Source organism: Panthera leo, chromosome F3 (assembly GCF_018350215.1).
Source record: "Panthera leo isolate Ple1 chromosome F3, P.leo_Ple1_pat1.1, whole genome shotgun sequence".
NCBI lineage: Eukaryota > Metazoa > Chordata > Mammalia > Carnivora > Felidae > Panthera > Panthera leo.
This window is the reverse complement of record NC_056696.1, coordinates 53606540-53619040: the sequence shown is the minus strand read 5'-3', so window position 1 is coordinate 53619040 and position 12501 is coordinate 53606540. Positions and strand designations below refer to the sequence as shown.

The window sequence follows — 12501 nt, the reverse complement described above, 5'->3', positions numbered from 1 at the left end:
TGCTTTCAGCTTCCTCTCCTGAATCACACAAGTTTAAGGACCCTTCGTGCAACAAGAGCAGGGAGCCTACTCAGCTAGAGCGGGAAGCTAATAAAATGTATGCTGGCTTTTAAGGGGAAAAAAAATCATGAAATTGAAATTGAACATCTCGTCTTTCCCAAGATAAGAGATCATCTTTAAGGAAAGCTCGTGCTCTGTGAGGGCTTAAAGTGCCAGTTCATCTCATTACCGTAGATGTTTCACCTATAAAACTATCATCCGATTCGGGAGAAATAAAAGGCTTATCCCCATCATAACAGAGAACAAACTGTGTCATTGCTGCTCCTTTTTCCTGAAGAAGCTCACAGTTTGATAGTGTACAAATGAGACATAATTAATTAAGCAAGACCCTGCTGAAAACTCGAATGGAAATGATTCTGATTCTTAAATGTATATTATTCTTTTTTAGAGGGCGGTGGTGACATAGGGTAAGACAATAAAGGCTTCAATCTCTGCCACTGATTTTATGGACCCTGATCTCAGAGGATCTGGTGTTCCAAAACGACATTGGCATCTTGTGAGACTCACGCTTGTTTCTTCTTAGCTAAATCTGGATGGCCAGCATGAATAAAAAAAGGATCCGTATCCCTGTTTTGATATAGTAATTGGGGCTGCTACTATGTATCAGAGATCAAAAGTAAGAAAGGTCACAGTGGTTTTAAGAAAGCTTTAAAGAGAAAGTTGACAACAGACTAACACGGAAAATGCGATCCATATCAAAATCACTGTACTTTCAGGATTTTTCTCCTCAAATCGGGTGCATTACCAAATGGTCAGAAACGGCTTGACTTCAGGGTTAGCACATGGTACAACGTCTTTCCTCTCAAAAAAGTAATTATGACCCTAGCATCAGTCCGGTTGGTGACAACTACGTGGGTCGTGTTGTGCGAAAGTGCGTTCCTATGGACGCTCACATGACCAGCTATTACTGTAGTCGCTGACTGTAAGAAATGGTTGCATTTCACATTTAAACCTTGGGTGTAACATTGAATCACGTCCACACACTCACATAATCAACGCTGTTTTAAACAATTACTAAATCCAAGTATATCTTCTCTAAAGATTTTCAATAAAATCTAATGTTCACAGAAAAATCTCATAAATGTCAAAATTGCTGTGGGCAGAAAAGGGGGATATAGTATTTTCTTGATCTGTTGTAGCAATTTATAGATTTCAGGCCGTGGTTTATAAGAATGCTAAATGTTCTGGAATTACAGCTGTTACTGATCAGTGATTGAGCCAGATTTGTGTTATTGCACCATGTTCTTGCTTGTACCTAGAGAGCAGTAAAGCCTCCATATAATAAAAAGCACCTGCATTTTAAATGAAATTTCAATTGAAAAACTTAACAGCCCTTCAAATTGCAGAATTTAACGCAGCCCAGTAAAGCTTAAATAACACTTTGCCTCCGCAGGCTGAGGGGTTTGCATTCAAGGTGACTTGATTGTGTCGCATGGTGAAATTATTTACAATTAAGGAATTTCTCTGGAGGGCTGCAGAATATTTGCTGTTCCACAACACCTAGGCAGGCATATGGTGGGCCTTTTTCAGTATTCATGGAGCCTCCTGAACCTTTATGATAATTGAATCAGTTAGAGTGCTGAGTAGAGCAAGCATAAAACCTGTTAACCTAAAGGTCAGATCTGTGCATTGTTTATTTATCAGTAGGTGAAAGAGCTAAATCGGCAGCTTCTGTCACAGTCACAGTAAAAAATCACCTATAATATTAACAGGGAGTAGATAAATTGCAAAACATGGATTAGAATGATAAACAGAACTAGGTATAATATGGAATATATAATGAGAGATGCTGAAGGATTTTACTGGGCTGTAAAATATGCAGGTTTGTTATGATAGTGTTATTGATTATAATTAGTTACTGGGGCTCTAGAAAAATGTGGTGAAGCTGGAACTTTGCTTACCATAGCCCTCTTGTATATTTCTCTAATAATATCTGTATTTCAGAAAAGCCCTCCTGATATTTTTAATCATTAGCTTTAATAAAGAGAAATGATTTTAATGAAGTTATCTTAGAAAGGAAAATGACAGTTTAGTTCAGCAGTATCCAACGAGTACATCTTGCACATTTATGAGCAGTCAGGGTTCTTGTCTTTATGACATTTATTTATTTATTAACTGGCCTTTGCCAATTGACGAATTTCATACCTTGATAGGAGGGTTATTTTAACTTCATTTTGAGAAGCTGTGGGAAGTTTCCGAGAGATATCACTTCTTGAATTTATTCTACTTTATAGAACCTGGACCGATGGACCCTCCAGTTCTTCTGGACGTGAAGTCAAGAACGATGTCAGTCATCTGGCAACATCCTTTAAAGCCCAATGGGGTCATTACCCATTATAACATTTACCAACACGGTCATCTCTACCGGAAAACTTCTGGAAATGTCACTAATTGCACGGTGATCCATTTACGCCCATATACTGCCTATAAGTTTCAAGTGGAAGCCTGTACTTCAAAAGGGTGTTCCCTCTCACCAGAGTCCCAGACTGTCTGGACACTCCCAGATGCACCAGAAGGTATCCCAAGTCCAGAGTTGTTCTCTGATACCCCAACATCTGTGATTATATCTTGGCAACCTCCTACTCACCCCAACGGTTTAGTGGAGAACTTCACAATTGACAGAAGAGCCCAAGGGGAGGAAGAAGTTACTACCCTGGTGACTCTCCCAAGAAGTCATTCCATGAGGTTTATTGACAAGACTTCTGCTCTCAGCCCATGGACAAAATATGAATACAGGGTACTGATGAGCACTCTTAATGGAGGTACGAACGGCAGTGATTGGGTAGCAGTGACCACAAGACCCTCACGACCTGCTGGGGTACAGCCACCTGTCGTGCATGTGCTAGGACCTGATTCAGCTGAGGTAAGACACTGAGTGTTCTGTCTCCTTTGCAGACTTAGGAATTTACCCTGGATTGACTCCGTGTTGAACAGAGCCATCTACTGACAAAACGCATACATTTGCCATTTTAGGCATTCACTGAAAAAACTGGGTTTTGGCCTTTGGCCCAAACTATCTTGAATTCGATGTCAGTTTTTCATTTCTCCCTGTATCCCCTTAATTATATTGTCGAGATGCTTCCATTTGCCTCACACACCTGAAATACTTTGAATGCCACAATGGGATGCTTAGCTTAACCACCACGTCAGATTTAAATAGATCAGAAAATGAGAAGAGATGGGGAAATGCAGAGGAATGGAATAGCATGCTAACAAAAGTTCCAATTATCCATATTCTGATTTTTTTTAATGATCAAAGAATCAAAATGATGGGGAAAGGAATAAAAATAGCGCATTCCTGGGCTATCTAGAAAGTGTTCAATTATTCACTTCATTCTACTGGGAATGAACTCTAGAGGACAGGATAACTACCATTGTTTTGGCTTGCATACAAACTTCATTCAAGGGAAATTAGTGTAACCAAACAGGAGGGAGTTCTGTAGCTTAGAAGCCTCTTTTGTGTAAATACACACACGCTTCCATGGATTCAGTCTTGTACCACTGCCAAAAGCATTGGTACAGTAGCTTGCTCACCAGAGCACAAAACAAAGGATATTTGCATAACAGCAAAGTTCATCTGTTGAGATTATTCCTTGGATCTATGTTGTGTGTTCTCTCTCCCCCACCAAAAGCAAACACTAGGTGTTGCTAAATAGTGTAAATTGTTGAAGAAATTTAATTTGACCTACAAACTAAAATCTATTTGGAAAAGCCTTTTTTAGTTTCAAGAAGAGGCTGGTCCAAGCAATATCACGGTCAAAGCAATATCAAATGTGTGTAGAATTCTGTTGATAATACGCTAAAAAGGAAATTAATTTGAAGCATATGATATACTATGTTTCTCATATGAATTGAGCAACCTTAAGAGTTGTTCTTCATTCAAAAGAAAAACAAGACAACAAAACAAAATCCCAAACAAACCTAGAGTTATTAATCATTCCAGAAACAACTTTTTGTTACAATCCTGGGGGAATTTTGCACGATGTCAGTAGCATTACCAATCAATATAATGCAACATAAACACTGTCCCTTCTCAAAGGCAAAGCTATGAAATGGACGTTTTTCTGGATTCTTTATAACAAAAGTTTAATAACTAGTCAGATCTTTAAAAAGAACAAATATTTTCAGAAGAATAATGTCTCCATGCACAAGGCTACTTGATTCAGCGTATGTAGATAATGATCAAAGGTATCCAAAACTAATGGCCTGGCTTTTTCTTCTTCCTTTCTTTTTTATTCCAACTTTTGATTTTGTAACCTTATCCAGGAATGGAATAACGTACATGGCTTGTCCACTTGTTAGAGTTAAATTTATTTAGCTTGGCTAGGAAGCTGAATTTCCCAGGCTCACGCTGACCAGGTCAGGAATCTAAAAGTCTCTATATAGGTACCTGAAATATATGGCCACTGCATATTAATGCTAATTTAAAAAAAAATCACACCTTTTATTAATTCTCATTTTATTTGCAACTAGAAAATCAAAAGGTAACCATGAAGAGATGCTTTAGGAATAGTCGACTAAATCTAGTATAGGATGATATGTATTTAAATATTAAAACGACATATTTGTGCTTCAGTATTATCGACTCACATTATATTCAGGAAGATCTTAAGATTGCCAAAGTACATCTTCTGGTGATGTGGCTTATCTGGTACACAAAGGCATGTGACTGCAATACAGTGATTTCTTTGTGTAAAATATATTTAAAAGTTAAAATGGCATATACATAAAATCTTAATGAGAAGTATCGTCATTAGTACACTGGTTAAAAAATTCATTCACCGTTTACCACGGAGAGTCATTCTGAGTATTAGGTGAAAGAAATTTTTGATAATACCAACAGCAACAGCACTAATAATAGCTTCAATTCTGCTAACATTTATTGAGCAATAACGCACCTGCATGAGTGCCTATTTTAGTACTGAGAATACACCAGAGACCAAAACAGAATCCCTACTATCACGGAGCTTGCATTTTAGACAGAACTACACAAATAAATATTGGCATTCCCAGAGTGACAAGGACTTAGGAGAAGGAAAAAAAAAAAACAGATTAAGAAGAAAGAACACCAGCCTATAGGATGGGGTAGAACAGGAATGGATTGGTATTTCTCCTTAGTTCTTGCTGTGTTGTGCCACGTGTTCTGTTCACTGCTACACCGTGCTGCCAGTGAGAAGTCACGGTCTAACCAGAAAAGCAAGGGAAACTCCACCTATTTCACCCAACTAGAAAACAAGGTAACATAGTAATAAGTGTAAAAAGGTGTGGTATGACTTGGCATAGATTCGAGCTTAGAGAAGAGAAAATTGTAGACCACACTGCATATCAAAATCATATTTTTTACGTTTATTTATGTATCTTGAGACAGCGTGTGTGCAAGTGAGGAAGGGGAGAGAGTAAGAGAGAGAGAGAGTGAGAGAGAGAGAGAGAGAGAGAGCATCCCAAGCAGGGTCCATGTTCCATTCTGAGACAGACATGGGGCTCGATCCCATGACTGTGAGATCATGACCTGAGCTGAAATCAGGAGTCGGACATTTAACTTACTGAGCCATCCAGGCACCCCCAAAATTAAATTCTTAACATTGTATTTGATTGTTTGATTATAAAGAAAAGAAATAATATATGATGTCACAGAGGTTATCTGAAAAAGTGAAAGCTGTTAGGGATGCCCGGGTGGCTCAGTTGGTTAAGCGTCAGCCTCTTTCATTTTGGCTCACGTCACGATCTCACCATTCACGAGACGGAGCCCTGAGTTGGCTACACACAGACAGGGTGGAGCCTGCTTGAGTTTCTCTCTCTCTCTGCCCTGCCCTCACTCATGCACACACACTCACTCTCTCTCTCTCTCTCAAAATAAATAAACATTTTTTAAAAATTATTTAAAAAATGAAAACCATGCACTTTTATTTGGTATTTAATCACTTAAGAACATTTATGGCATTTTATAAAGTTGGTAAATGCTGTACCAATACTTGAAATAGATAGTTCAGTAACCTATAGATTAATTTCATATATGAATATACGTCCAAAACTTCTCAATAAAATATTAGCAAATTGAATTAAGGAATATATTAAAAGAATGGCACGCCAGGACAAATTTGGCTTGACTCCAAAAACGTCAGAATGGTTCAAAATCAGGACATCTATCAACATACTTCTTAATCAACTAATCAAAGAAAAAAGATCATATATTTTTTATCAATAGATACAGAAAAAGGATTTGTAAAGTTCAGCAGCCATTTCTAGCAAAACTTCAATGTAAAATCAGATTATGATAAAGTTGACTTATAAGAATGCTGGTGATTAAGACACAATTCTTTTCACTTTATAAGAGCAAAAGATTTATAAGATTGCTGCACTCACTAAGTCTTGAGTATGATACAGGACTAATAAAAAAAAACATAAAAATAACTAAGTTGTGGGGCACGTGGGTGGCTCAGTCATTTAAACATCCAACTCTCGATCTCAGCTTAGGTCTTGATCTCAGAGTCGTGAGTTCAAGTCCTGTGTTGGGCTCCATGCTGGGCATGAAGCCTACTCAAAATAAATAAATAAATAAAAGAATAACTAAGTTGTGTAATGATGTGATGTCATGAACAAACTTCCTTGAATGCGATGACGTGGGTGCAGCCCCACTTTCCACAGCTAAAGCAGAATAAAAGACAACAGTCCTGCAGTTCTCAGTCTTCATGTAGTAGAGTCCTTGCTGGGCTCAGACCACTGAAGGACCAGCTGTGTTGTGTGTGTCACAAGAAGCAACAGTGCCCTCCAGATTGTGTCTGCTCACTGTGTTACTTGGGTGTGTACTCTTAATGTTGCTCATTTACAAACAAATCTGATAAGAACCCAAAGTGAAGAGAGTTGAGTCTTCGTCACCATTATCACCTAATTGTGAAGTATTCCAGTCTTTGATGTCTGCTTAAATCAAACCATAAAATGTATCTCTATATAACATCTTATGGAAGAAAACAAAATAATAATGATGATTACTATTTATTGAGTTCATATTAAGTTCCAGGAATTGCTCTCATTTAGTCCTTAACCCAACCCTCTCAGATAGACACTATTATTATCCCCATTTCACAGGAAGGAAAACTGAGAATTGAGAGATGAAGTAACCTGCTTAAGATTACATACAGAGAAGAGCCGCCTTACCCACCATGGTGGTTCCAAGAGCACATGCTGTTCTCAACTTCTCACTACAACAAATGGAGAACGTGCTGTCTTCCTAAATGGAAGGAGTTAATTCCACAACATGTCAGTCCTTCTAGGATTGACATATACACCTAATATCATTCAAAATCAGAATGCCAATAATGTTTTGTTTCAAATTGGATCAAATGATCTTTAACTATATAAAGAAGACTAAATAGTTGAAATATTCTAGAAAGTTATGGAAGAAAAGTATACCGAGGTGACATCTTCTTCAGTATTTACACTTATTATAAATCTACTAAATGACAATAGTATGGTGTTGGCATAACAATAGACAAATGATCATTGGAGCAGACTGGACTTTAGACACAGATACAAGTATACATGGGAACTTGAGTTATTGTAGAAGAAACATTTTATTTCACTGGGAAATAATGGTTTGCTTCAAAAATGATACTGGCTGACAGTCCATGTGTAAGAAAAAAAAAGATCTTTCCATTATATCGTAAGTAAATTAAAATTAAATTTAAAATTTAACATTAAAAATAGAAATCTTAAAAAATAAGAAAAATTCCATATAATTTAAAGATTAGGGGGCTCTTTCTAAAGAAAAAACAAAGAAAGAAAGAAACTCAGAAGTCTTAAAAGAAAATACAGTTATATTTAACTAGAAAATAATTTGTTTCCTACAAGCCATAAGACTCCCCCTCACCAAAAAAAAAAAAAAAAAGTGGGTCCCTCAGTGGCTCAGTCAGTTAAACGACCAACTTTTGATTTCAGCTCAGGTCATGACCTCACGAATTGTGAAATCAAGTCCTGCATCAGGCTCTGCACTGGCAGCACAGAACCTGCTTGAAACTCTCTTTTTCCCTCTCTCTGTCTCTGCCCCTCCTCCCCCCACCACACTCTCTCTCTCTCAAAATAAATAAACATTAAAAAAAAAAAAAGTTAAACTCCAAGAGGTAGATTGGGAAAAATCTGTAACACACATTATAGAATAATAGATTATTTCTCCATAACATAGAAGGAACTTATTATTTATTTATTTATTTATTTATTTATGTATTTTTAATTTATTGTCAATTTAGCTAACATACAGTGTAGTCTTGGCTTCAGGAATAGATTCCTGTGTCATCACTTATATACAATACCCAGTGCTCATCCCAACAAGTGCCCTCCTCAATGCCCATCGCCTACCTCCCCACCCCCACAACCCCCCACCCCATCAACCCTCAGTTTGTTCTCTGTATTTAAGAGTCTCTTATGGTTTGCCTCCTTCTCTGTTCATAACTTATTTCCTTCCCTTCCCACATGGTCTTCTGTTAAGTTTCTCAAATTCCACATATGAGTGAAAACATATGGTATCTGTCTTTCTCTGACTGACTTATTTCTCTTAGTTTAATACCCTCCATTTCCATCCATGTTGTTGCGAATGGCAAGATTTCAATCTTTTTCATTGCCGAGTAGTATTCCATTGTGTGTGTGTGTGTGTGTATATATATATATATATATATATATATATATACACCACATCTTCTTTATTCATTCATCAGTTGATGGACATTTAGACTCTTTCCATAATTTGACTATTGTTGCTAGCACTGCTATAAACATTGCAGTCCATGTGCCCCTATGAATCACCCTCCTGTTACATTTGGATAAATTCCAAAAGTAGTGCTATTGCTGGGTTGCAGGGTAGTTCTATTTTTAATTTTTTTGAGAAATCTCCACCCTGTTTTACGGGTACAATTGCGGCTGCATCGGTTTGCATTCCCACCAACAGTGTAAGAGAGTTCCCCTTTTTCCACAACCTCACCAGCATATGTTGTTTCCTGAGGTGTTACTTCTAGCCATTCTGACTGGCATGAGATGGTATCTCAACGTGGTTTTGATTTATATTTCCCTGATAATGAGTGATGTTGAGCCTCTTTTCATATATCCGTTTGCCATCTGGATGTCTCCTTTGGAAAAGTGTCTATTCAGGGGTGCCCAGGTAGCTCAGTCAGTTAAGCGTCTGACTTCTGCTCAGGTCATGGTCTCACGGTTCATGGGTTCGAGCCCCGCATAGGGCTTTGTGCTGACAGCTCAGAACCTGGAGCCTGTTTCGGATTCTGAGTCTCCTTCTTTCTCTGCCCCTCTCTTGCTCGCACTCTCTCTCTCTCTCAAAAATAAGTAAACACTAAAAAAAATTAAAAAAAAAAGGAAAAGTGTCCATTCATGTCTCATAGAAGGAACTTCTAATAATTTACCTTTCTAATAATTTATGATTAAAAGACAGTTCAATAGAAAATAATGTATAAAATATGGATAATTTAAAGAGGAAGGAAGATATGTAAAGTGTCAATATTTGGAAATATTTATAGCTCACAAAAAAACAAAGAGAATGCAAACTAATTGGAGAAATAATTAAGTAATAATTAATAACTAAGTAAAATAATAAGTAATACATAAGCACAAACTAAAAAGAGTGGTAGTTTTAACAGTTTATGAGGATACAGATCATGGACACTTTCTTTCATTTTCTGTAATAAAGTGAATTACCTCAACCTTTCAGAAAGTAATCCATCAATAATCATTAAACTTAAACATAATGCACCTTTGGCATAGCAATTCTTGCTAACCTATCCAATAAAAATAAATACAATGATATGTATATATACATTTTAAAGTATTGTTTTTAGCAGTAGGGAAATGTCAATAGGATAAAAAGTGAATAATTTGTTTTCAATCATGAAAGGAGTATTATGTAATAGCAAAAAACAAAAAACAAAAACGAATATGCCTGTAGTCTATTGTTAAGTGTAAAAATTAAGTTACAGGTTAGTAGGAATAGAATAAACATTTTTTTGGTAAAAAAAAATTAAAGAGAGACAGCTCACATATATGTGGGTATATTTGCTTTGCTTATCTGAGCATACCAGAAAGTATGAAACACTATATCCCAAGATAGTACCTGTTCAATTTAGGAGGGTAGCCTGCCGTGGAGAGGTCATGGGACGAGGCAGAGGTAAAGGGCCACACCCCACTTTTCATTTGTACATTAACAGTCGGTTTTCATTTAAGATATTAGATTTGTATCTTGCCATGAGAGAAAGTGTACAAATTTATGTAAGTTTAAAAGAAAGGGATGATATTCTGAAAGAGAAATTTAAGTTTATTTCAACAAATACTTATTATACACCTTGTTCTGTAAGAGAAGCTTTGCCGGGGAGTCTGTTGTCAAGAGGAATTGCTATATGGAGTCAAATGGTCCACACCCTTGGTCCTTGTATACTCACACGTTGTATGAACTAGTGCTAGAATTATGCAACCGTATATAGACATGAAGGCAAAGATGGTCTCTTCACATTAGACATGAAGGAAACTGAGGCTCAGATATGTTAAGTGTTTTGCTCAAAGTCTCACAGCTTCAGTTGAATAGTCTGGATCACCAATCAGGGACATTGATTCTGAACCCATTCTCAACCCATTATGTCAATCTTCATAAATCTTCATAAAGTTCTTAAATATAGTTCGATGGAGTTAAAAAAGGAAGAAAGTTACAATATTCATTTGTGTTACTTTTTCAGGCCAGAGGCCAATCAACTGACCTGCATTCATAAATTTTTGCTTACAGTAGGGATCTTTGGAGGTGCCTTAATTATTTTTTTTAATTTTAATTTTAATTATTTTATTTTATTTTATTTTATTTTATTTTATTTTAGAGAGAGAGCAGGGGAGAGGGGCAGAGGGAGAGAGAGAGAATCTCAAGCAGGCTCCACACTGAGGCTCCAATGCAGGGCTCAATCCCACAACCATGAGATCGTGACCTGAGCCAAGATCAAGAGTCAGATGCTCAGCCACCTGAGCCACCCAGGCACCCTGGAGGTGCCTTGATTCTTTAAGGGAAGCTACTCTTCAGGGATCTGAAAGAGTTGGTTCAAGTCAGTTGCTCCTTAAACACTTAACCAGCTACCCACCTGTTCTTTTTTTCTGAAAAATAATAACTAAACAGAAAAATGGAAATCTCAACAATTATGTACCACTCAACTAAAATAATTAATTATGGTAGTCAGGGTAGTAAATAAACATTATATTTCTAGTAAGAGACTATAATTCTATGTAAAAGATTTCAGTGTAAAATTCTTGTTTTAGAGAGTGCATCTCTTGTTTATTCAGGCCAGGAACATGCTCTTTGATCTGGGTTTTCTGAGATGCAACAATATTTCATAATCTTTCCTGTAGACAATGTATACATAAAAAAAAAAAAACATGGGAAATTAAGCAGACTGAAAATTTCAGTCTCATACATTTTTGCCTGCACTGGAGTAAATGTGATCTTGAGCATAGGAAAGAATAGAATAGAATATTTAGGTAGCTGGCTACTTAAAAATCTTGAATGCATTTATTTTTAATAATGGTTCTGGGATATTTTCAGGAAGGTAACCAAGTTAGAAACCATTTCTGTTAGCTTACCAACTATGAGAACAATGGTCTTCTTCACATAAAAGTCCTTCTAAAAATTTCTGTAGAAGTGGATTCATGTCTTCCAACTCACTACTGTCAAAAAGAGGTTTTTTTTTCCTAACTCTGTAGTTTTTAAATGAGACAAATAGGTTATTTTCAGATGTAAACATTTATAGTATATAAAATAGGGATTTTTTTCCCCAAAGATCTTCAAATGACTGTCTTCAGAATCATTACATCAAATCTTTTAATCTCTTCTGGATATCTTATTCAAGTTTTATCTTATGAGTGCTTTTTCTCAGTCTGAATACGAACTTCCAAATCAATTCACTGTTAGCTCAACTGCACAGACGATCTCCTAAGTTTTAATTCTTTCAAGTGCTGCCAAACCTTGACCTGAACTCAGAATGTTCTGGCTCGAGAGGCAAAAAAAAAAGTGGTGTTCCACGTATCAGTCAGGTTGAATTTAGCTGTCATAACCCTTCCATTTTTCATTTACGTTACAAGCATCAAGAAGTCCCCTGAGTTTGACCTTGACTCATTTTTTGAATCCACAGAGCACTGCACCTACAAAACAAATAGAATCCTATGTCTCTTCTACAACCTTTGCTCTTTAGGTTTCTTTGATGTTCTCTACATCCAGACAAATCTGCTATGCTCATAAGGTACACATTTAAAACTTCTTTCCACCCGAAAACAGTATGGACCACTCCAAGAAGTTTTTCAAATTAGCAATGATTTCAAACCATGTAGTAAAATCTGAGTAGGTATTGGGCCATTGTTAATTCTAAATGAGGACAGCAATGAGCAAGCAACTAGCCCACTGACATGTGGCGGGAG

The 12501-nt window shown here is 36.7% G+C and overlaps 1 protein-coding gene across 1 annotated transcript in view; it reads left to right on the top strand.

Annotated features, from left to right (window-relative positions):
* Nucleotides 1-12501, top strand: part of USH2A (usherin) — a 743753-nt gene that overhangs the window by 493123 nt on the left and 238129 nt on the right. The window contains exon 42 of the mRNA XM_042925179.1: nt 2295-2923. Within this exon, the coding sequence (XP_042781113.1) occupies nt 2295-2923 (629 nt within the window). The remainder of the gene's footprint in view (nt 1-2294; nt 2924-12501) is intronic.